This window comes from Anser brachyrhynchus, assembly GCF_964034855.1.
Source record: "Anser brachyrhynchus genome assembly, chromosome: 4".
Classification (NCBI taxonomy): Eukaryota; Metazoa; Chordata; class Aves; order Anseriformes; family Anatidae; genus Anser; species Anser brachyrhynchus.
This window is the reverse complement of record NC_137698.1, coordinates 54,563,305-54,589,466: the sequence shown is the minus strand read 5'-3', so window position 1 is coordinate 54,589,466 and position 26,162 is coordinate 54,563,305. Positions and strand designations below refer to the sequence as shown.

The 26,162-nt window shown below is 44.1% G+C and overlaps 1 protein-coding gene across 4 annotated transcripts in view; it reads right to left on the bottom strand.

The window, feature by feature from the left end:
- The window catches only part of APBB2 (amyloid beta precursor protein binding family B member 2), a 172,828-nt gene that overhangs the window by 68,697 nt on the left and 77,969 nt on the right, over nucleotides 1–26,162 (bottom strand). For all 4 annotated transcript variants that reach the window (XM_080589357.1, XM_080589360.1, XM_080589358.1 and 1 more), the window contains one exon: nucleotides 22,335–23,135. In XM_080589357.1, coding sequence (XP_080445483.1) covers nucleotides 22,335–23,135 — 801 coding nt within the window. The remainder of the gene's footprint in view (nucleotides 1–22,334; nucleotides 23,136–26,162) is intronic.

The following is a 26,162-nucleotide window of genomic DNA, read 5'->3' as shown; positions in this document are numbered from 1 at the left end:
GGTGCAGCACAATATTTGTTAATTAAAGAGTAAGTTGTGTTAAAGTTCGTTATATATATTTTTTTTTAAGAAAGATCTATACTGAAGTAAAATGTTCAATCAAGGATGATCTGGTGCTACAACAAAGGTGAAATAGGGGAACATCAGCCATACACTTGATTTCCTGTGGACCGCATTCTGCTACCCAGTAATCCAGTATCGCCCCTGTCCCTTGTAAAGTTGGTATTTATCAGTATAAAACAAGCCAAATACTTCACCCACCACTGTCATCAGTTGATTTATCACCAGCCCAGTACTGAAAATCAGGCAGTATGGCACTGTGTTTGTGAGAAATTAAATAAACCTGGATCTCTTCTTGACAAAGGCTAGAAATACCACCTCAGTTCAGTAGCAAATCTCAGCACTCCTGGCTGGAAAAAACAATCTAGCTCCTTCCCTTTCCAGAGGTAAGGTAGAGGAAGACGACTGGTATATTTACAGGTCGCTTAGGCCTGGAAGAAAAAGATCGCATTTCGTGATACAAAGAAAATCTGATAATTGATACCTCAGGGAAAAATGCACCGGCAAGGGAACCGTACGTGAACATAAAAAATAATTTAAAATAGACTAGAAGCACCTTTTCTGTTTTCCTTTAGATAAACCAATCAAAGATGGATAAAAGCAGCAGCTAGGTGTTATCTCCATTTCAATGAAAACTTGGTGGTGATGATAAACACGGCGCTGTGGATGGAGACAAAAGTCAGTGACTCATTTTTTTTTTTAAGGGATTCACTTCCATGGCCATCATTTCTTGTACCTGGAAGCAGCTGATGATGTAAACGCAGTCACCAGCTAAAGCAAATGCAGCTCCACTGGAATCACTAGAAGGGCTTGATTTTCTGTCACTCCTTTCACTGTGTGGCAGCTGAACGACCCAGTGAGACCGCGTGCCCGCAAGGCCCGACAATACCTGCAAGCACTTGATCCTCATTATCTAAATAGGTTAGGAAATAAAATACCCATACTGTGCGAAGATAAAGATGAGAGATCTCACTTTTCTCCTTTCAGAAAGTAGGTACTCCTGGTTTAGCTCTCTCAATTCTTGTTTTGTATCGGCTCTTCCTAAAATAATCCTCCAAAGAAAAGGGATACCATCCAACTGCAGGACTTGATCTAGACTTTGATTGCCTACCACTCTCAAAAGCATATTTCCACATAGAAAGGTTAATTGAAAAGAAAAGGAGCGTTCAGTGTCCAGGCTGGAAGCACGATGGTCCAAAGAGGGACACGGTCAGATTTCTCCAAATCTAGAAAAGTAATCTGGCCACCAGTAAATCCACAAATCCATTTTTTCAGTCTCTGGCCCTTCCATTGCTCCCATCCCAGCAAATACATTGTACACAAAGGAATTCAAACTATGAAGGCTCATTTTAAAGTAAAAGATCTGCAGCAAAGTTCCTAATGGCAAAAATTGCGAACAATGGGATGGGGACAAGATCCAACAGCGTGCTGTCCCAGCGTTCAGGCAGCAGTGGGAAACCACTGCGTAAAATCTGATGGCTTCCTTCGTTGCTGGGGTGAAAGCATAAGGAAAGAGCAGGCTCATAACGTGATGTGTGTGTTGCAGATACTGTACTTCTGGGCACGCAAGGAGAATAGGGAAGTGGGAAAGACAGGTTTTATTAAAAATGACAGAAAGGATAGAAAGGCTTTATTAAAAATGAGGGGGGGTGGGGGAAAGCATTTCTTCCTCTTCAGAGCTTCTAGGATCTTGAAATAAAAAATGTTTTCCTTCTGTCTCCTGGGCCTAAACAAAGGAAAAACAACAAACAAAAACCACAAACTCAATTTTCTTGAGAAGATCCCACTGATTTCAGCAGATTTGGCATTTGACCCTAAAGGAAGCGTATTCATTCCCCCCTCTGCCTACCCCATGTTCACACTGAAGATCAAGAAAGGCATCGGAAGGGACAGGAAGACGTTGAATTAATGAGTGAAGGCAAAAATAAACGAGCACCCTCCATTAAACAGCACGACAGAAAGAACACTGCCCCTGAACGTTTTTATCCCATGCATTTCCTGTAGCAGGCTCAATGCGCGAGGTTCAGCTGCTCGGGTTTGACAACCAAACACACCCAGAAGACAAATTTTCTGCTCTCTCCACAGGCATTACAGCACTGCTGATGGTACCACCCATCCTCGTAATTCACAGCAGCAATGGTCAGCAGGTAGCAGCTCCGAGCATCGCCGCGAGAGGCTCGAGGGTTATCTCAGAAACAAACGCGGCAGAACCGCAAGTCACTGGGACGAGGGGTTATAAATCAAGCAAGCCTGCCTAATTTGGGGAGCGTTGCTCGACGAGGAGTGATAAACAGGCAGAAGCCGGTCATTCGGTGTCATCTTTCCTCGCAGCATGCAGCTGGTTGGCATGACAACCCCGTCCTCCTCCTCGCAGGACCGCTGAGCCAGCCGCCTGCCTTTCGGGAGCTCAGAGGAGGGAGATTTCCAAACGGGTTCGGGAAATGGTGCTGCAAGGTGTACAGGCATACCCGTACCCAGGCACGATCCGTGCCAAAAGGAGCTGCCGTTTTGGCCACCTGTGATATAAACCATTGCCAGAAAAGGCTGATGATTTAGAAATCCTACGGAAGCTTGGGATGAAGTGCTTGTGCTGTTCTTTCTTAATAGGTTTTTTAAAATATGATGTGATCTTTGTCCTGCTATATAAATAATGAGTTACTACAGGCACACAAGGCGTTCAAGCAGAGATGACTAATCTGAGGGAAGAGAGAGGAAAGCAGATTAGTCAACATTCAGAGGGAAGAAAAAAAAGCGTTAAACCCACTTGTTTGCAGGTCCTGCCTGGCACCTTCTGCCTTTCAACCACCAAAACCTAAGCTGTTGACATAAGAACCAAAGTCGCCACACAATAACAGAGGAAAACCAAGGGCAAGTGACTTGAAGAGAGGAAAAGCTACACCTTCCAAAGAGGGATGGAGATAGGCTTGGGGAATTACTGCTCAGACAGTTTTCCTGTTTAACAGGAGCCCGTGAAACCATGGGGCAAGAAAGCCCCAACCTACAGCATCTGCCTAGAGGACGTGCGTGCACAGCCCCGTTTCTGTCTTCACTCTGTAGGATCGTGGAAGGATATGGGGGAAGAAAGCTTTGGGGTCCTTGAGATATTCGTTGATGGTGGCTCTGGATGAATATCCAGGACAGTACCGCCCGTCCTGAGTAAAAGGGAGAATTCAGGGGCTCTGCGAGGTCTCTGTAGAGGGGGAACACGGCCTGAGGGCTGGAGGTGAAGCTGCGAGGAACCAGCCCCTCTGCTTGTGCTTACAGGAGCTGTTACTAATAGAAGTAGCAAGGGAAAGTGCCTCAGAGACACCGCAAGGAAATGTCCATGTGCTCCCTACAGGAAAATGGACCAGAATAGGTCAGAACAGGAGGACTAACCCATTGGTTAACAAGAAAGAGCCAGCCACAAAACCAGAGTCTGGCAGAGGTAGGAAATGAGACTTGGGGGTGCCCTGAAGGGCTGCTGTGGCAGAAGCTGTGGTCCAGGAAGAAGCAAGCCATGATCTGGGAAGGCTCACCCCACCTGCGGGGAGGAGGAGGAGGAGAAGGATGGAGCGATGGTGGCACAGCAAGGCACTGGGAAACAAGTGGCACGAGGATGGAGCACCTCAGCAAAGGCTGGTGAATCACTGCTTGAAGGCGCTCTAGTGGGGGCACATCCTACAGCTCTTGCAAAAGCTTCTGCATCACTTGATTCATTGCTTTCCTTCACTTATTAAACCGTCTTCATCTTGACTTCTTGGTTTTGCCCTTCTGATCCCTTCCCCATCCTGCTGGGAGGTGAGCAGTGGCGTGGCTGCCAGCTGGGGTCAACCCAGCACTGAGACACTCAAAGCATGCTGCCCAAGCCCAGCAGCAGACACAGTGGAGCGAAAAGGAGCCCAAGGAAGAGAGCAGCACGCAAACGAACACCCTTTGTTCACCAGCTTTGTGCTTAAATGAGATACAGCCCTAGATAACACGTGAACAAAATGCTCCATCACCTCGGAAGAGTTCTGCTTTTAAATTCCACATGAAATTAGAATAATCCGCTACTGTTTTAGCGAGTTATCCATGCATGTAAATACACTGTATGTGACCAGTACGAGCGGGTTTCTTGCCTAGTTGAAGTGCTAGTTTTTTTCCACTAGGTGGCAAAAGCTTTTGCTTGAAAAAATAACAATAGGTCAGCACCCAGCAGAGTCTACCTCTAGCTTGCTCCAAATCCATGGTGAGCGTGCATTCTGCTGTGACTCACGAGATTATAAGCAACTAAACTCATCCAGACCAGCATCTTCTTCCTCAGCAGCAAAGCAGTAAATGTGGTCCCAAGAGTTAGCTTTCAGGGCTACAACAATCCGGCAGCAGCAGTTTGCATCTGCTTTTCTGATTTTTGGCACAGTATCTCTCCTTCCTATCCTTTTCCCCACAAGATTGCAGCATGTGCTCCTGTGTTCTGGGTTCGTATCCCATTTAACTCCTTTGCATTGTTTTAGAAGGGGGTTTTGCCTGGTCGAAAAACAAAAAAAACGATCAGCCATGTGAGAGAAAGGACTGCAGGACGCAGGCAGCAGGGTCCCCACATGCCCTGCCGCACCAGCGGGCACCCTGCCCAGCACACCCAGGAAAATCAATTCGTGCATGCACAGAGCCCAGCCTCCTCACCTGCCCACCTCTCCCACCCCCAGAAAATTCATCTGTCTCAGCGACAGCAGCCAACTCTTTGGCAGAAAAAGCAGGGAAACATCAGCTTGGTGGCACCTCCGAATTTATGTGTTTCTCTGCTAAAATACAGAGCCTGCGTCTCCTGTCTGATCAATGTGAATCCATATGTTAGTGTCCAGCCATTCAGAGAAGAAACCATTAATGATTTAATTTCGGGCAACGAACAAGTATAATCTGGGATAAGATTCAGGCTGTAAGTGCTGACACAAAGAGCAGTTAAACACAGAGGCCTTTCTGACTGCAAGATGCCCGCAGAGGGGAAGAAGGCGCTGTGCACAGAGGGACCGTGCTTGCTGCAGGCAGCGCCTTGGGACTGCCCGGCAGCTGCTGCCACACCGTAATAATGCTTCATTTCCAAGTAAAACCCTGTTTTACAAGTGCCAGAAATCACTGGGTTCAGTATCTCCTGACCCCTAACTCGCTGCTTACCTGGACTGGCTGCGGGCACCAGGGGGCCTCCCTTAGACCTCCTGCTAGTTGCCAGCGCTGCTTACCCTGCGACACAGCAGGGACAGATCTTAGTCCCTTATCTCGCTAGGATACACCTGCCATCGAGTACTGAAGAAGGGCAGCAGGCGCAGACTCCACAGTTTAACAGATTTGTTCCAACTGAGGAACATAAGGAGCCTCAGGAGTTTAAATTTGGTGGCACTAGCGAATCTCTTTTTAATCTGAATGACAGTAAGTTAGAGCACGGAAGAAGGGATCCAACACAGTCAGCACTTTCTTTTCCCATTAGAATATGAACTGCAGAGGGAAAAAAAAAATGGCCTAAGAAGTGAGGTGCCAGGCAACTGATAATTTTCTTGATGTACAATACAAGGAAGCCTACTGAATTCAGGGGGGAACGAGGCACAGAACCTGCAGGACTATACTTCTCTGGAGAACGTATTGTATAAACACACCAACGTAGCCTGAAATTTTAAAGAAGTCCTCATTAGCGGGTTTTGTGCCTATGATTGGCTAATTAGAGGCAGTGAAGTTGGCCACTGGAGCAGACACAATTCAGCTTGGCTAAAACTGCTTTCCTTTGACAGCTTCATTCACAGCCCTGTGCAAATGCATTTGAAAAAACTCTTTTTCTGAATTTAATGATTCAATGAAAACAGAACATAAAATTGAATTACAACCGTGTTACTCTCTGAAATTAAATGTTTCTCTTGAAGAAAAAGTAAAACCTGCAAGAAGAGCCATTTCCTTCCTCCGGCACAAGGTCTGCACATCCTTCAGTCAACGCAGATGCATGGCAAAGCGTGGCGGTTGTCCTAGAGCACCACAAATGCAATGAGTTTATCTTCATAACAGCAGAGCGTGAACTCCATTTTAAACACAGTGAGCAGAGGTAGGAGGAGAGGTCTGAGATACACGAAATAGCTTGCCCAGAGCCATGACCAGGCTTTGTATGCAGGCTCCCCACGCCCCAAATCCAAGCAGGACATGAGGGTACACAGCCACAGACTGGTGTGGTGGTTTTAGCCAGCTGGGCAGCTGAGCTCCACCACAACCACTCTCTCACTCCCCGTCCTCAACGGAAAAGGGGGAAAAAATACAATGGAAAGGGCTCAAGGGTTGAGATAAGGACAGGGAGATGACACAACAATTATCACCGCTCCTTCACAGTCACTCTCTGCCCCTGCTCCACGTGGGGTCCCTCCCACGGGATGCCGTCCTTCCAGAACTGAGCCTGCGGGGGCTGCCCACAGGCAGCAGCTCTTCAAGGACTGCTCCAGTTATGGGTCCTTACCACGGGGTCCACCCATCCCCCAGGAGCAAACTGCTCCAACACGGGTCCCCCATGGGTGGCAGCTCCCCCCAGACCCCCTGCTCCTGCGTGGGCTCCTCTCCACGGGCTGCAGCTCCGGCCCGGGGCCTGCTCCTGCGGGGGCTCTCCATGGGCCGCAGCCTCCTCCAGGCCAGAGGAAAGCACGCTGGTAGAGCAAATGGGGCTACCATAGCCTGGAGGTTTAAGTATTTCCCCTCTCTACATCATTATAAGATTTCTATTAAAACTTTATTCATAGCATCCAGGTATCTTTAGGCATTAAGCAAACTCCGAGAGATAAATCATCTCCGGAAGCATCCATCCAGCACAAGCAAAGTCATTATTTGCATTCTTGTATCTATTTCACGTCACCCCAGCACTATAATTTTGTATTTATTTTTCATAGGGATGGATTTATGGACATAATAGAAGCTAGGTTCAGAAATCCAGATATAAGGACACAGAACTGATATCAGCGAGATAACCACCAACAAGAATTAGAAGAAAATTCAGAAAAATAACTTGTGTCACAGACTGGCCTGGCAAGTCCAACAATAAACGGTAGCCAAAAAAAAAACTAACACCTATCAGCTGGAGTCTTATGCTGGACAAGCATTTGAGAGGAAAAAAAGAGAAAGGTGAACTCTGCAGAATCACAACAGAATTTCACTTGCAATTTGCACCTCCTGTTTTCTTGTTTGATGCAACGTTTATCATCAAAACAGCTACTCGCTTTGAAAAACCGGGGACAAACTCTCCTTAAAGCTGCACGTGCCCAGAATATAACAACCATCGAAAGTCACCTTCATTGCAAAACCTGAGCTAGAATCTCCCTCCAACCAAACACCTGCCTGGTAAGAATGTAAAAATGACAAGACACAGTAAAAACAATACACAAAATATCTCCAGCATATGACATACCGCAGGCCATCGAGATCTATTAGCACTACGGAAAAAACATGGCTGATTGTCAACCCAAGTTGTCACAAACAGTGAAAGATCAAGATATGTATGGGGAATAACATGGTCCTTCCCCAGCTGAAAACATTATCTGATCTTCAGTGAATACGTTGTAATTTGTGGATGAGCCAAAGGGCTGCAGGGGCTCAAGAGAAAGCCATGGTTGTGTAGGATGAGAAGTTTTCCCCTTCTGGATTTGTATTTACCTGGTTGCTGTGGAAAAACAGAAGACTGCCAAAAGGCCCTCCAGGATTAGGACACACATGGCTTCAAGAGCAGCTTTTCTAGCGCGCAGCCTTCGGTTTCCTGACCAGATGGATTTCCAGGTCCTGGTTTTTATTAATTTCTCAAAGTTCCTTTACTGTTACTCTTCTGTTCTGCTACTTAAACTGCTCATACACAGTGACAGGCAATCAATTACCTTCTGCCACTCGGGAAGGACCAAGGTCACTGACAAGCTCTTTGAAAAGAGCAGCGTGACTGTGTGTTAGGAAGGAAGAGCAAGACAAAACTCCTTATGCCTGCGGTTTTAATGTAGAGAAGCACTACCACGGGACTAGCGCGCACGCTTCCACACAGCCCATTATAAAAATGGGCACAGCAGAATGGGAAAAGGCATAAAGAGAGATAAATATAAAACTGCTTCTGCAGGCAGAGCCACTGAGCATGGCAGGAGCCTGGAACGACAGTGGGAGGAGGGAAGGAAGTCACAGAAATCTGTAAAGTCACGAATGGTGTGAAGAAGGCAAGGGTGGAAAGGAAATGAACAGTCGCTGTTATTTACTGCTTCCTATAGCAGTAGAGCAGGGGGCACCTAACGAAATTATCAGAGAGCAATTTTATAACAGAGGGAAGTACTTTTTCATACACCACGTAATTAAATTGCGGGACTCCTGGTCACAGGATGTTGTGTATGCCAGAAATACAAATGAGATCAAAAATGATTAAATAAATTCATGTTAGAAAGGTCTATCAAGAACAATTAAAGAAGATAATGTGAATGGCACACCAAGTCTGAAAGCCCTAAATCCACCGACTGCTAGAAGTGAAAAGGATGTAACAGGGAGAGGACTGCTGTAGTTAGCCCTGTTTTTTCTTGCTTGTTTTTATTTTTTATTTTTCCCATAAATTTCTGCTGCTGACCCCTGTAAGAAGCAACCCATGAAGAACTGAGTCCAAGGTCTGCTGGATATGGCCATTCCTACAAGCTGATGTACTGCCCAGCGAGGTTCAGAACTGAACCGTAGCCCCTGTAACCTTCATAAGGGAGCTCGAGCTTCGAGTCAGCATAGCGTTTGCATTGGAAATAGTGGATTTAACAACAGTACTGAAAGATTTTGATAGCAGTAACCGCAACAATTACACCGCGTCAGATTAAAAAGCCACATCAGATACAAGAATCTTCAAACTGTTATATCATATCCAAGCTTCCTCTGAGGGGTATATATTCCCAGAAGGAAAATCCACAAAAAATTGTTCTCATAAAGGTACACAATGACTTGATATGACAGCAGCAATGCAGGAGTTATGGGACTGAATATCATTATCCCTACACATTTGTCACCTTCACTTTTCTATTAGCACATATTTAGAAGGACAATGTGACTACAGTAAATTGCACAGAGCCATTTAATGCATGGGAATTTCTTCACAAGCAAATACATTTATCTGGTTTCAATACCTTGATGAATATGGAAAGAGGACCGTACTAGGAGCAGCAAGAAGAACAGGCACTATAAGAAGCTCTCATCTAGTGATTAGTGTAGAGCCCATTGCTCTTGAGAGACACATTTAGGTGTTTGGTGGAGAGGGGGAGCTTAACCTCAGCTATTTTCCTTTACCTGACTGCAATTAATGTTATTAGCTGCTTAAACTACAAGCTTCTGCATAACACCGTTATCATGGTTCAAGAGAGCTATGTCAGTAAAGGTTTATAGGCTTGCTTCTCATATTATTTGTATTCCATGAAAATCAAGAGATAGAAAGGAGAGATGACAGCAACATACTGGATGTGAGGTGCTCCTTAGGAATTCACTGTTCCCGCACCGATGGTGATTTCCCAGTGAATCCTGTCACCTTCTGAAAACAGGATTAGCCTAGATAAAAGACCTCGGGCAGCACAACATGCAGCCCTAGCACGGCATCTGTAAAGCGATAAATCAAAAGAAAAATAACTGAAGTCAAAAAGAACATGATGTGGTGGCCTTTAAACTGACCCGTTTGCAACAGCTTTACCAAAAGAAGATAGTTTTCTCTGTCTTCTAAACATGGACCGCCACATTGCCAATCAGCAAGTCATAAAATACAAAAGCATGTCCCACAGAAGATCCTTAGGCTATTACCAAATGAAGTTCCAGATTTGTTCATCGATGCAGAACTAAAGCTGCAAGGCTTTCAGAAACTTTACTTTTAAAACAATAAATAGTAATAACCATAAAAGAAATACTACTCTTGTGAACGTATACTTATTTTCAACACTTTGACAGATTTTTTTTTTTTTTTTTACAAGATTGTGTCTTGTGATATTTGGTATTTAAGTCCCCAACTTCTGGAATTAAGAGAAAATCTAAAGATAGCCCACAAAAAAGGAAAGGTTTCACTAAAAACCACAGAATCTTCTGCGTCTACCAAAAAAAGAAATAATAAAATTAGAATAAAATCTTAACCTAAAAGATAAACAATGACCTAAATTCAATTCTTGGTTTTGAAGACAAATACTTTTTAGACTACTGCTTGGGGCCTGGGTGTACTTATTTCAAGAGGAAAGTTACGGCTCTGCTTTCATATTATTTTTAACTAGTTTCTTTGTGTAAATTGAAACAACCACTCTTATTCATCAGTACTAACAAACAGCCTTTACAAATTCAACATACCTATAAGCGTTCTTTTGTAATTAGAGTAAGGATGTGAAATAAATGTGCTGTTAATAAAAAAAGCAACATTTGAACACCCTTACCCCCTTCTGAAGGGCCTCTCTGTCCTTAGTGTTTTATAGTGTACGTTTGCCCTGCCTGCAGCAGGGGAGCTCTAGCAGAGGGAAACAAAAAAGACCTACTTTGGAAATGCTCAATATAATCCCTCACTTACAGTGAAGCTTCTTATGTATACGTGAATATATAAGAAAAGGTTTTAAAAGGTTAAGAAAATGCAACCAAGAATTACTATCACTAGTGTTTTTTAGGTGTGGTCTGCAGGGAGTGCGACTTTTAGATCAGTGGTAGATTTTCTTTTTTTTTTTTGCCCCCCCTTTTTAAAAAAATACTGTCGAATATCTATTATACTGAAGTTATCAAAATTTGGAAGTAGTGGTTGGTCAAACGTGTTGAGAGCATCTCTTCCTACTTCTGGCAGAGAGACTTCAGAAACAACCCTCCCTTCTGCACCACTCTTGGGAAACCACCACTCTTTTTGAGGCACAGCCCACGCGTTTATTTGGGATTGCTATAGCTGAAGCTCGTCACAGACTAAGAAGAGTGGCTCGCAAGTCTGAAGCTCCTGAACACCCAGGTAGTTTTCCTCTGGGAAGCATTAAGCATGCTGAACTGTGCACCACTGTTTTCTGGATCAGCTCCTCAAAACTAAAAAAAGAAACACCACAAACAAACAAAACAAAACACTAAAAACCACCCCTAAAAAGTGGACGTGCACACAAGTCACTGAAAGGAACAGAGAATTGGGCAACTTCCACGGCACCCTACTCCCTAAGAAGCCTTCTTAAGAAACTGCATTTTCCCTATGAAGCAATTTTAGAGTTGGATTATCATCAGAAGTTTCTCCACTCTAAGATTAAGTTACACACTTTGTATATTCATAACTGTACGCCAGACTTCTGTATGTTAAAATGAGAATTCCACTATGACATGGAATCAAGAGAAATACAGAAGACGCTTGCTATTAATGATCCCACACTCATTTTGATCATCATTAAAGGGACTTATTTCTTATATGTATCCAGAATGCAATTTTACAAAGCCTGACACACCCATTGCAGAAAAAAACAAAAAACAAACACAAAACCCACCCTACTCCTCCCAAAAAAACCACCAAGTCACCAGGACTTCATGAAATAAAAAAGTCAAATAAAATTCTTGCTCTATGCAAGTAAAAGCTTGGTCCTAAAATCTCTATTTTTCATGTGTCTTCTTCCTACTCTTTAGGTCTCTGTTAGCAAAGCGTTGGCTATGTTTGAGTACAATTAACCAAGGGAAATTTGCTTAGCCAGAAGCCTAAAAAGTTCCTTAGTCGATCTGCTGAAAGGCTCCAGGGGCAAAACAGGGAGCCTCATTATTCTGGTTTGGTTAAGCACAAAAGAAAACAAGGTAATTTAAGCTTAACAAGAATTATAATCTGAAAACCTGCTATGGCTACATAGTGTGACAAGTGATGTTGGCTTACCTACAAAAAAAAAATTGAATTTGAAATGATTTTTACAAAAGCCAAAACAGATCACTATTTCTTATTGTTTGGTTTTCGAAGAAGCAAATACAGTTACATTATTTAATTACAATTCCACAAACAAAGACAAAAAAAGTTGTGTGTAGTAAGGCTTTGTGTGGACCAGCTTCCTGACCAAAGACCATTTTTCTGACCCAGCCAAACTGATTGATTTAGGACTGGCAAAACTGGTGTTCGTTAAAAACAGACAGAAAAAGTTTCAGCGATATTAGTCAACACCCTTTGACAGATACCAATCAAATAGTGGCTATAAACCACCTTTCTAACCCCCAAAATCTCGCTCAGTCTATCAAAAGTTGCTTTACCTTGAACTTCAGGGAACGACTGCAGGTACTGCTCTAGCCAGATTTCCCCCACACACCCCTCCCTCGGCTGCATTAAATAAAGCAGTCCCGGGGGAGGCATTTGTGACACGTGAAGGAGAAAATAAAAGTCCAATTCACAATGGATTTTAAACCTATGTAAAAACCTTCACGCTCTATGGATCACAAATCTAAAACATCACTTGCCAGTTCCCTCCTTAAATGACAAGCCAAGCATCCAGAAATGACACCTTTACAGTATTTACACCATGCACTCTGCCTTTGTCAGGTATCAGCTGATCTTCCACCGAGCTCAATTTTTATTAACAGATGAACTAACTGTATTCAACACCCAGAGCTAAGAGACATCATAAACCAGAGCTTGGAAGAAGTAGAATAAAAAAGAAAGTGTTACTTACAGTTACCAGATGCTCCCATATAGTTCAACACGTACTGATCTGCTACCAGCATCCTTAAAGTTCGCTCTGTACATGTCCCAACAGCTTCATATTCTCCTTCTGTGTAGCACCTCCAAATCAGTTTCCAGCTCAAATATGGGAAAACACACTGCTATGCTTAAACAGACACTTACTTAATTAGTCTAACGAGGAATGGTGCTTTGGGTGGGAGAAAGGACAAGCCACCCCTATTCCACTGACGGTAGATATAACAGAGGAAACACCACATGTTGACCATATAAATGACTGCATTTTCTAGGAAGCCAAGAAAAACTGAGAGAGCTGGCTATAGAGGAATTGCAGCAGTGTGTGCATACAGTGTATTCTCTACTGAATTGATTCCAGCTTGCAAGACATTGATTTGATATATTTTCTGACTGACTCTGCTCAGGAGACAAGCTTTTGAAACAGTACTTTCAGCCCACAAGCCCCTGGATATCAATCACATCAAGATTTAATCAGCTCAACTTTGGACCAGAACAGCCTCTCACCCTGCAAATCAACCCCGGAAATATACTTGTGGTTTTTTTTTTTTCATTCTCTTTTTTTTTCCTTAGCTGCCTGTATAAACATGAAAAGGTTTAGAAAAATGTATGGCAAAGATCCACTCTTTGAGGACAAAATTCTTCTTAAGGCTGCTAACCTCTAACTCCCTGAAGGTGCATTGCAGCAATGGTAGAAATTGATTTAGTGAAAGGCTTCTATTAGTGAGAGCGCTGTTCTCATCACAAAGTCCCTCCCCTTGTTATAATCAATAATTTAAGCAAAGCCAAGAATAATGTCAGCCAAAATGACCAGGATAACTGACTTTCTCTTTCTTGCAGAGTAAAAGTAAAAATTAAATTAAGGTCTGAATGGGAATATATTCTAATTCAAAAGCTAATCTGGACAATTTGAGACGTGCATTCTCTAATTGGCTTTCATTTTGAGATGGGGAGGAGGAAGGGCTCTTCTGTTCCTTACCAAAAACTTCTCAGGTTCAGGGAAGAGCCAAAATCTACTGCTTTTACTTTTTAGAAGCCATAACCTTAGATTTAGAGTATTTTATTCTGTGGTGCTTGCTTATGCACAAACAAGAAATGCACCCTACAGTTTTACAACTGTTATTTGAGTATTATGACAGTGCTACTGTACCCATGTCAGTTCATTGCAACTACCTCTGAGTTAATAATTGAAGAAGGGCTTAATTTTTAAATTTAGCCCTGCAGAATCTGAATTGAAAAGCTATTAAAAAGAAAATAATAGGAAGAATTAGTTGAATTAATATTATATTATGACACTGTTTAGGAAAAAAAAGTTTAAGACAGTTTCTTGAATAGTTCTAAGACTGACTACTTCATATTAAGTTACAAATTAGTCCAAAATATCAAATGATGTACGTATGAAATGCCTACATAACAAGTAGTGGTTAAAAACAACCCCTGTAGTATAATACCATAGAAAAACAGATTTAAGTTTCAAATGCCCCAGACACAGTGAGCAGACAGCAAAAACACACCCTGGAGATCTGGAGCTGTTCTCCCCCTCAACCTGAGGATTTCTCATCTCTGAAGTATCAAGGATAAATCCACTGTGCAAAATGAAGGACATGCTCTGCTGGCTTTAGAAATCCAGATCTCAGACCCTACAGGAAACCCATTTAATGTCATTACCCTGGGCTCTGTGGCATCCTGGTATTGGACATTTACAGCCTAATGCTGAGCACCCAGGGGCTCCACACATCTTGGTATCAAGCAATCGAGTCTTAATGGCAAATGTACGTGCTTTCATAGGATTGCTTAAAAAAGGCTTCACGTCCCTTAAGGCAGGGAACAAACATCCACTCTCAAGCGAGGCCTGAGTTCAGAGCAAGTTCTGTGAGGCATGCCAAGGCCCATCACACAAATCCTCTCCTGGCCTGAGGTGACGGCTCGGTCCTGCTCCTAATCTGCCCGCCATCTCCTGCAGCACCAGCTAGTCCCCTTTGTGGTGGCACATGCTGTAGGTTTCTGGGTATTTAATACCACAGTTGCGAGTCAAAGGATCCACCACCCCAATTCAGCCAATCCCACATCGTTAATCTAAACTAAATCAAATTTCTGTCACTTAAAGCTGAATGGTGTGAGAAATATGCACATAAGGAACCGGTGCACTGAGAGATTGGGGTATAAAGGAGCCACGAACTTGGGGAGATTAAGAGAGGCCTACAGGTGCGGATACAGCAGGGCAGGAACTCCCCCAGGTTAGGTCTGTGCTCCTCAGTGCAGTTAAATCTCCTTCACCACAGCCTAAATCCAACCCCGAGTGAGGATTTCATTTTCTCTTAAAGGTACTTGAGGATTAAAAAACTGTCATCCAAAGCTCCTGTGGTTTTGCCTGCTGTGAGTTTTCATAACTTCTATAAGAAACTTTACTTTTCTATAAAAAAGTGCGAGCTTAAGTAACTTCTATAAGCCCAGCTTGAAGCACAAGGAAAGCAACAGGACCAAGGTATCAGCTCTTCCTGACAACCCTCAGTGGAGTAACTGGCGCAGACTGCTGTGTTCTGTGAAATCCAGAAATAAAGGGGGCTTGGATACTTTTTGCACAGGTTTATACAGGCATCGGCAGACGAGGTGGAAGAGAAGCAGGGCACAGTCTGGCAGCATGTCAAACTCAGCGAAATGGCCACGAACTTGTCCACTCACTCAAATGCCCTGGAGATCACTGTGATCACTGAGAAAGAGACGGCAGCGCTGGAGGGACCTATTTCTGAGACTTCTCAGCTCCCATAGATAAACCCACTATACAAATCCCTTCTGCTGCTTTACCCTCACTCTTAGGCCATCCTCTTTATACCACTGTCTCTGTAGTTCCCAATACTTCTGCTTCCAGTTTCTGCTGCCTCCAGCTTCTCCCCCAGCTTGTGCCGAGTTCTCCTTTATCTCCACAGTTGCAGTAATTCTCCTTTTGCCTCCCCATCGAGCAGGTCACCTCCTCTCATCCGCCTCCAGGCCATCTTTCAACCCTTTCTACCTTCCTCCCCACCCCACAACTCCTCCTCCTCCACCTGAGTGCCAGTACTGTTCCTTTATCACATCTACTGCAGCTGAGGCATGGGAGCACATAAGGTGGCAAACCAGGACCTGGCCCACTCCAGAGTGCCAGGGCAGCACGCACAACCCACCCAGCCCACCTCTCCCTGCTGTCAGCTACTCTTAAATATTCAGTTTGCCTTAAGGAACAGTGGTATGCAGGTTAAGAGGCCTTCCAAAGGCAACGATGGGTCTTCCTTCCCTCCCCTACAGATTTCAGCACCCATTTCAAAAGCATCAGTCAGGTGGACTGAAATTCGGCCTGTGTTTTATGCACCATTCAGAAGTGCTGAGGCAGACATTTGCTGGATCAATTTTGGTCTTAATAAGCTATTACTTTTATAGCTTTATGAACTGAATCTTTTTTTTTTTAAAGGAAAGACGGTCAGTCTGCTATTAGTGGCAGATTTTCTTCTGCGCAGCCTCCTTCTTTAACATCCCTCTGAAAGGGCCATTAGGATCCTGACTTTTTCCCATTACCTCCTCTGAATTCCTTTCCTGAGTTTGTTTTCCCTTCCTCTTTCCGTGGTCACGTGTCTGACTGAAACCGAACTCTCTTCCATAGTCTCAGGTGAGAGAGACTTGTACATCCCTGAAACAACAGAAGCCTGAAAAGCTTCCAGAAATAATTTGTCAAGTAAGAAGCATTAAGCTACCCATCCGTCACTCCTGGAACCCAAGTTTTCCCTACAGATGCTCAGAAGCATCTTCTATACAATGAGCCCTGAAAGGCATATCCAAATGTCCCTCAGCATTATAAAACAATGTAATTTACACTGTCAGGGAAAACTTTTGGAGATCTAAAGATCTTACAAACCACGCTATAGCTTCCACTCTGGTGGTAGTACGATGCCAGCATTCACTTTCCTACATTGTCTCACCACAATCTCCAGCTACACAGGCATTAGTTTACCTCACAACTATATATTTTACTGAGTGGAAAAATACTGATTTTAAAAAACTCACAACCATAGCACTGCTCTTAAAGCAGCACTCTGCTTTTATCCAGATCAGGAATCGTGTGCTTTGCTACACCACCAAGTAAGACGTCCACAAAAAGACAAGTAGTGAACAAGGAATGATGTATCACAGGCAAAATAAGACAGCTTGTTAAACTCCTATTGAGTGGCCAGAAGTTCAGCCAGAAAAAAAACATCAAAATTAATGAAGCTATGTCAGCTAGGATGGGTCCCTATTTGACATTATTTTGGGCAAAGCACTGAGCTGGCACGGTGATGTGTTGGTAGCCAATGCACGGCCAGTAGAAGACAACTGTCAGCTCGATGTCCCCTGGCCCCGGAGCACTCAGATGTCACGCTGGAGAGAGCTGTGTTTGCAAAGAATATGACAAAAACATCCCCGACCCCATAGGCACCATGTAGCAGAGGTTACCAGGGAGCAATGTTTAAAACAAAGCCAGACCCAGGAAAGGAACAAATTTCTTTTCTGCACTGCAGGGTAGATGTTGCAGGCTCTATCCAGCTGGTTAATACGCTCTGCGAGTGCTATTTGATGCGTGTCTTGCTTAGCCTGCAGTCGCTCCTCCACAGCTCAAGCCCTCGTTCCTGCCTCCGTGCTCACCTGGGACACCGCCAGGCACCTCAGGGGACGCGAGGCAGGCAGCTGGATCAAGCCCTCCCTGGGGAGGAAAATCAATGGCTCTGACAAAATAAAGAATCTTTCTTTATCCATCCGGTAGACAGCAAGGAAGAAACTACAACTGTGACTACACAACATGTCCTGTATAGCCCCAAATCCCCAGAGGTGGAAACAGTTTGGGGGAGGATCCTCATCACTGCTGTGTAAAACATCTGTTCTCCGATTCCTGAATTTATGCACGTTAATTCAATTTATATACCTATTTTTATGAAGTGTCCCAATTCAAAAGGGTGTTGATCACCCCTCTTTACCTTGAAAATTTTGGGTTTCAAGTCAGAGCACTTATCTGAGTACAGAAGCTGGGGATTGAAGAACCCCAGGAAGACTGACCTGACTGCCCCAAGGCAGCACCGTGTAACTGATAGCTGCAGCGTGTGCTCAAGAGGCACCTCTCAAGTTCAATTTACTACCAAGTTCCATTTATTTTATGGCCTTCTACCAGTAGGCCCTGAATGCTGATCATTACTGTGGACGTTGTACAAATAACCACACGGCCCTTCAGGTTCCATTCCTTTTAAACCGGCTTGCTTTTTCTTCCCTAAAATCCTCTCAGATGGGGAGCTAAAAGGAACATAAAGATGCAATTAGTCACTCCCCATACAGAACATTACCTCTACAAATACTGGGGATATGCAGCTCTTCTGCCGCAATCAGCAGCGAACGGTCAAGTCAAGCCCGAGACTATGAAACCTGCAGTGCTCTTGACACGTGGTTATCAGCAACATGCAGGATTAAAAAAAGACATCTTGATATTACAAGTTGGCAGGCCATTAGGATGCAGAGCGTGTGAACTAGAGCCTCTTATTCCTGAAAGTCAGTGAAAATTGGATGGTTACTCGGAATCCTACAACCGTTTAGGTGACAGTATATTCTGTCCCCGGCGTTACAGGACTTGGGTTTAGCCCAAGTGTAATTGACTGTATTTTTACTACCATAAATCTTTTTCCACACTCAGGAACAGAGAAAACATGTTCTGTAGTAAATAACATACTTGTTGTCTGTATCAGATAGGTACTGCAAAGGAAAATGGGAGCTTTTAAAAGACATTCATTTTAATTTTGTCAAAGACGCTGGTTAAAATCAGGGGCAGAACTGACCATTGGTATAAATCTTTCTGACTAGTTCATGATTTGCTGCAATTTTTATTGTATTAGAGGGCTATTCCAGCCAGACGCACTATTATTTCAGAATAGCAGGCTCTATTTACAAGATTCAAACTCCCAATCCCCAAGGGCCAGTCTCATTGCTGTCATTTCTGCACTGGGCTGAACTTGTTTATTTGTAACCAGCTATTAAGCTGACATCCTGCATTTGCTGAGAGAGCAGCAGCAGGCAGGCGCTCGGTGTATGGCACTCACATACAGCAGCAGCGCTACCCGAAAGGAGGAAAATTGCACTTTTGACTCCCCTTTGATTGATATTTTCATCCAGGGAGAAACAGCACACTGCGTGAGCCAGAGGCTGAGAAGCTGGGGAGCAGGGGGAGGCTGCTGTCCCTGCTCAGCCTCAGAAAAAAATAAAAATAAAATAAAGCTGTAGCTGTACAGACCCCAGAGGCCCTCCTCCTCATGGATCAGGGGTTCTTATTCTCCTTCCCCATTTTCAGGAAGGTTCAAATGATGATGAAACAGGAAGCAAAATCAAATTCCAGTATTTTTCTTGGCTTCGGGGCAAACAGAAATGATTTCTTCCCCCACTACCCCACCCCGAGAATTTTCACTCTCATTATTAAATAGAGAGCCGCGCTTTGACAAGGAAAGATAGCTTTCCACTGAAACTATTTTTTAGGTGATTGGAAGGTTAAGAAATGCCTTGTACAGTTTTTCTGGTAAGCTTCATCCCCCCCCCCCCCCCAAAAAAAACAAGCCATAAACAGAAAATAGCACTACCACCAGCCTCATCCTTCCCCACATCTGGGCACCAGGGCGTGCTCTTGACTCCTGCTGATTGAGCCACGCTTATGAACGATACGCAGGTGAAACTGGCGCATGGCTTACAAATTCATAAAGGAAGAAAAAGAATAGGTAGATGGTGTAATCACACCAGCTGTGTTTCCTTTGAAAACCAGACTGCATAAATTTTCTGGAGACTGGGGGGAAGCACTCCCCGTGATTTACAAACCGCTCCGTGCCACCCGCAGCCCGGCAGGCATCCGGAGCCAACTGCTGGTCATCCACACCGCGTTCTCCAAACCACGGCAGGGGCAGCTGGATATGCGCGGGTCCCAGGGAAGATGTGGTGGCTGAGGGCAGCGGGGGAAAGCTCACCTGCCTGGGGAGGACGACCAAATGAAACCCATTTGGGCCTGACTCGTGCTCAGCACCTCTGGCAAAGTATTGGTTTGTTGTCTACAGCTCTTTTCTGCTTCTCAAATCAGCCTGGACACTTTCTTTTTTGAAGCACCGAATCTCAGTAAGCAGGTTAGAAAACTGTAAGACCTCATAAAAACCTCTGAAAGCTGAAGTCAATGCTCTTCTTGTCTAGCTGTGGGTACGGACAATTTCTTTGGAAGAGAAAGGAGTGTCCTCAAGCCACAACTCTAACAGCGCACCATACTGTGCTTGCGGTGTTCGGCGCCCCTGTCATTAATTGGCTCCATTAACTTTGTTTAACAATATTACTAATCAACCACCCTGATGTCTGTTTAATATCCAGCCAGTCACTGACCAGAAGTTGTTTTGCTTCCTTAACTTGGGCTGTGTTATTTTTGCCTCCTCACTCAGAAAAAGAGGCAAGTCTTCTGAAAACACCTTTTCACGAGATCACAGATCCAAGCCTCCTGCCTTAGGGAGAGCTCAGGAGCACTTTGTCTAAGCCGTGATGCATCCCTAGTGCACGCAATTAAACTTGAGAGTAAATTCTTCAGGGTTGTTGAATTCCATACCTCCAAAAACAAGTGAAAGGAAGCAAAACAAGAGAACCCCCAAACATTCAGTTATCCAAAATTTGAATGAGTTGTGTGAGAGAGATGAGAAGGCCAAAACGATTCAAAAGACCTGAAAGCAGTATATTGCAATTTTCAACCAAGTACTCTAAAGTACCCGGTATCTCTGGCTTGGACATTAATAATTCTCCAGGCATCTGCTATCACTATTTAATGGATTAACTGTTCTTGAAACTGCATCTTTTTGTTTTTTTCCTTCCCAGAAGCCGCATAACTAAAACTGTCTGCTTTTGCAGATTTTTCTCCTGGATGCCCTTCTCCCTTTGGTCGCTGCCATTAATTACGGATGCAGGAGCACAAGGGTTGGAGGACCACATGCAACGCACTCCTCTTGCCCAGGTGTAGTGGCAGAGAGGAGCCCTGGTGGTACCCATCCTATCAAGTGTGAGTAAAACTGCCAGCCCCCAAACATAGCCCAGAAAATCCTCTTTTCTGAGTGCTGAAAGAGCCTGGACGTCACACAGGGGCAATACACAGCTTTAAAGAAAAAAATTAAACACGTTAATTAACAGAAAGAGAGACAAAACTTACACTAGCTCATCCTGGGTGCGCCTTATTTAATTAAGTGGCTTGGAATTATTCCAATTTAGTTTTCACTGAATGTAAATTTTCTACCCACATTTCTGCCCCCAAGCCTGCGGCAAGTACAAAGAGAGAGCTAACACACTCAGCATCGTTATCTAAAAACCTCCCATTGATGTTTTCTCCAGCAAATGTTATCAGTGCTGCCACACACATTGAATCCGTATTATTGCTCAGGACACACAAGCAGCAATCTCAGAAAACTGAGAACAATTTCATTTTGCACATGAAGAGAAGGCTGCACAAAAGTTCTCTGAACAGCAAAAGGTTTGTTACACATCAAAAAAGATCAGAGGATCCATTGTATGTCACACAGTGCGTGGGGACTTCTTGCTGTGCGTAGAAAAGACCACACTAAAAATCCAGCTCACTACTGTTATAATCACAGACACACAACTGGGACTGCCACAAACGCTACAGACACGTAATAAAGCTGTGAATTTGGATCACTGCAACCTCCAAACAGTACAGCACCTCTATACTGTAATAAATGAAATCACTTAAAATACAAACAACATGCGACAAATTTGTTTAGCCTACATCACCTTGAGAATTGCACTGCCTGTCCTCATTTTGAGGGTCGTATCTTTTTTTAGATCCAAGTCTATATACAAAGTCCATGAACCAGAATAAATGAGATCTCCGCAGTTTAAAAATAATACGGATGTGTTGTAAATCACAACAAAGCCCATGCAGAAGTCACCATTACTGCTCAGATAATTAATGAGCCCAGGCTTTCAAAAACTGACACGCCACAATTTCAGCTTCTGAATTACTGCATGGAACTGCTGCATAAAAAACCCAAACACATTAGTTAAATGACCCAAGTTAAATGATATAAAAGTTTATCAAGTGACTGGGAGTGGAGCGGGGATGCTCACAGAGTTGAGTTAGAAAACTGACATCTCTGAACCTGAAAATCCTTGCTCAGAAGCAACAGTTCTTACTCAGAAATGTTTCTGCTTGTCATCTGTAGGCAAATATAAGGCAATGATGCCTATTAATTACCAGGCATCTCCAGACAATTAGGTACATCTCATAACACCTACCCACCAAGCAAAACACCACTTACAAACTAGCAGTGGTGAGTTCACGTATTACTGATAGTGTCGAAGCAGTTTGGAATTACTGTGAAAATTAAGGCCTCTTCATTTTCAGGCCCCTGCCTACAGCATCTGATGGTGCCCTCCCTAAAGCAAAAGGCAAGCCACTAGGACCAAACAGGAGGCTGCCACGCGTTCCCAAAAGGATGGGGAGCTGTATGGTGGCCCAGCATTCGTGTTTCAACCACTCCCCAACTAAAAGCAGTGCTGAGTTGCCCCACTCCTTCCAGCCACCAGCTGAGAAGACTCAGCAACACGTTTCCAAAACTACAAGCAGCTTTTGCTCGCCTACCTGTCTCGTCGGGTGAGCTCGGCGAAGCGCTGTCCTGGGACAGCGTGGTCCAGCTGGAGTCCTCATCGCTCGGAGCCAGGTTTTGAATCCTGTGGAGCGCACAGTCCGTCTTGGCCCCCGTTTTCGGGTGGTCTTTCTTAGTCTCGGGGCTCGAGGACACCATGGCAGCTTGGCCATCCTCTGGGCTTGACTGCTTGTTTTGTTTCCGGGGCAGGGCTTCCCCATTGACAATAATGGTAGAAGCCTGGCTGTTGCTTTGTGCAGATTTATCCTCCATCGCGACAAAACTCTGCTCTAGCTCTCTAGTGGACGTCTCCAGGTCTGCATAGTAATTCAGGAAGCTCTTGGTCCTCCTGGGCTGCAAGGGTAATATTTCACAGCCGGAGGAATCCTGCAGGATTGGCTCTTTACCTTCAAACTTCTCAGAAGTTACGTTCATGCCTGCCGTGGTACTGAGGTTTTTGTTGGGATCCTGCTGTCCCTGCTCCGCGGCTTTCCTCAGCTGGTTTTCTCCGTTCTTCACCAGCTTTATATTGGCAGAGCTGCTCCCCAGAAGGGGCTGCGCTGCTGGGTCGGAAAGGCCCATGGCCGTCTGGATGTTAGTCAGGGCGTATTTTTTCCTGCATTTGGGGGGAGTGCTGTTCTTGCTCTCGGTGTGCCTGATCTCCGCGTTCAGCAGCTCATTGTGAGAGGAGCGCAGGTTGAGGGTGTTCGGCGGGGTGGCGGGGTTATTGCGATTCACAGCGTCCGGCGTGCTGCTGCTTGCCATAAACACCGCCAGCGCGTCCACGCTGGAATCGACTGCAAGAGCAAAAAGAAGCAGCCATGAAATACCTTCGTTACGTGTTATTTTGCCAGGGCTTCTGGTGAAGGGATGCGGCACTTTATATAATCGCTTTACAGTAGGAAAATTACCACAACCTAAGTGGGTAAGAGAATAGACAAAAGCTTAGCTTATTTAATAAGGAAACACAGAGGCAGAAAAATAGAGAGAGATCAGGACTGTGAAACTGAGAAACGAGCAGAGAGCTTGACCCTATATAACAGATGCAGTTTTATTTTTTTTTTTTTTTTTTGTCGGAGCTTCTGTGGTCCAAGGGGACTGCAGGGGACAGGAGAGGAGCCCATAGCAAACACCTCGGAGTCCAGACGCTGCCCACGCTGTCGTTTTATTTTAGTATTGCACCAGTACCACCCCAGGGTGAGGACCCCTTTATGGCTTGTCACTAGGAAGCAGAAAATTTGAGAAACTCGTACACAGACTGCAGGCAGATGTTGCTCCTTTCTCAATTACTGCTAACTGTCGGCCTGACTGGCCAGCCTGCTCCTGCCTCTTAACATCGGAAATTTCTCTGCCATTTCTTTCTTTTCTTTCTTTTTCTTTTTGCGGGAAGGAGGGATGAGGGTCAGAAAGCAGAGAGGAGAGACGTGGAAGACAAAAAGAAGAGGAAGCAACCTGGATGCTTTGCTAGACACAGCACCGCACTACACAAAACTGTATTCAGTTTCTGGGAGGGGGGGAGATGGTTATCAAAAATCACTCGATAACGTCCTGCTCTAGTTCAATCCACTTAAAAAAAAAAAAAAAAAAAAAAAGACTACTCCAAAGATGAAGACAGGTCACAATTTCTACAGCTCACAAACTTCAAGGTTAAGGATGCAATGTACATCCTAAGAGAGAGTACACATTTCACAGTTAAATAAAAACAGTCTTTTTTTCTACTTGTGGACAAGTTTCTGATTTTAATTAGCCGGTGTACAGCTCGCATTCTGAAAAATTCAAAGTTTCTTGAGGGAACAAATTTTTAGACTATGAAGAAATGATTTTTTTTTAAAGAAATATCACATGTTTCTCTGCTGCCTGTTCACGGCTCCCACTAATCTGCACAAGCACCCCTTGAGCACCTCAGCTTGCACACTGCAGTGGTCACGGTTCTCTGACACCTGGCAACCAAAGAAGAGGCCGATTAATAAATGGCTCCCATCTGCCACCGCACGAAACACCCTTTCTGTTGGTACCAACTCTCAGCTACCACTGGCTGCTCACCCTGCACATGGGAACATGTTTGGGGCTTATCCAGGAATGAAAGTTACAAGCTGAGCTCGCTGACGAGAGAGAATTCCAGCCGAGCTGTGCTGCATCCTTGTACGTTTGATACAGGATGGATCAGAGTGCTGTATAGATTTACAAGAGATTAAACATACGGGTTTTAAACGAATATCTATATAAACACAGAGTGAAAAGGAGCACTTCACGGCGTTAATAACCAAAGGCACAGTTGCTCGTATTCCCTGCCCTTTCATGGGCTTTCAAAGCTACGTGCTCCCAACCATCGCTCCACTCCATTTAAAACCAAGCAGACCAAATATAATCTCTGTTTTTTGAATCACTTACCTAGAATAACTTCTAAAGCTTGTTCAAAAACAGAATTTAAACTAAATTTTACAAGTTTTCACTTCTGTTATTTCCTCAAATGCCTCTCTATCAGTCTAGTCCAACTGCAAGTTCTTCAGCAGATGGAAAATCCCGTGCACACTGTGCACCAGCCTGTGTGTCACTTTACGTAACAGGTAACAAACATCCTATTGACAATTCCAGTTTAAGCCATGGAAGACTTCTAAAACGCAATCATCATGTAATTTAAAGCAAGTTTTAAAGTGTACATCCCATAAATACATAACAAATGTTGCTTCCTGAATCTTGCCTGAAAACAATGAAGTCCAGTGCAAGCAAGGTCACACCTGATCCAACTTCATTTTACCAAAGCACATTTCAATCTAAAAACATTAAAAAAACTGTTTATAGACTGACTGCTTTATATTTTTTTTCTAAATCAGTTCAAGTCTGACAATTTGGAAGTTGCATATAAAAATAAATGTAAACGGCAGAGTAATTTTCATCCATTGCCTGACCTTTGCAGTGTGTGGAATTGCACGGTATCTGCGGATTTCACTAGATTAAGTTTTACTTTACATTTCAGGAAATTAAAAGAAGCATTCATTTTTTCATCAATAAATACAGCTGCCACAATCTGAAACAAGACCGAAATTTATTCTTGTCATCTGTTGAGTTGCTGTATACCATGTTTGCCACTATTTCCTACCACAAATTTCTTAAAAAAAAAAAATAGTAATAATCTTCCCAGATAAAGCTTAAGTATCTGCCTGCCAGATTATCTTTAGCCAACATCCTGCAGCTGGAATTTCACAGATCAGAAATACCGTAAGAATAAGCCCACAGAGCCACAGAAACAAGATGCACTATCTTCTGCTAATCTACTTGATGAAGCTGCCCGGTTGATTTATGACAAACACTGAACATGGATCAACGACTGAAGCAAAGCCTCCAGAGGCTCCACGTGACGCCCTGCCATGCTGATAAGCTGGGCACTGAATTGGGCTGCTCACAGCATGACTGTACTCAGGAAAATGTCAGTGGGAACCTTTCGTTAGGTACCACCTCCCCTCCTGAGCCCGTGCAAATACGCAGCACTGGGACGTGCACACGGAGAGGAGCACCCTGTCCTCTTGCTGGCCGTCACCTTGTGAGCCAGGCCAGGCTCTGCAAGAGGCCCAGCCAGCACCATCCTCTCTCAGTCAGAAATAAAGGTGGGAAGAAGAAAAGCAACAACAGAGGTGGAAAAAAAAGAAGAAAAGCAAATGGCAAAGGACAAGTTTGGGGTCTCAAGGTCAGAAGTTGCTACCAGCCCAGGACTAGGTGAAGGGCTGGAAAACATCTGAATGCCAGGAAATGCTTAAATATACAGAAGAAAGCCTAAATTGCACGGCAGAACAGCTTAAGGAAAAAGAAAGGTAGCGTGTCCCTCC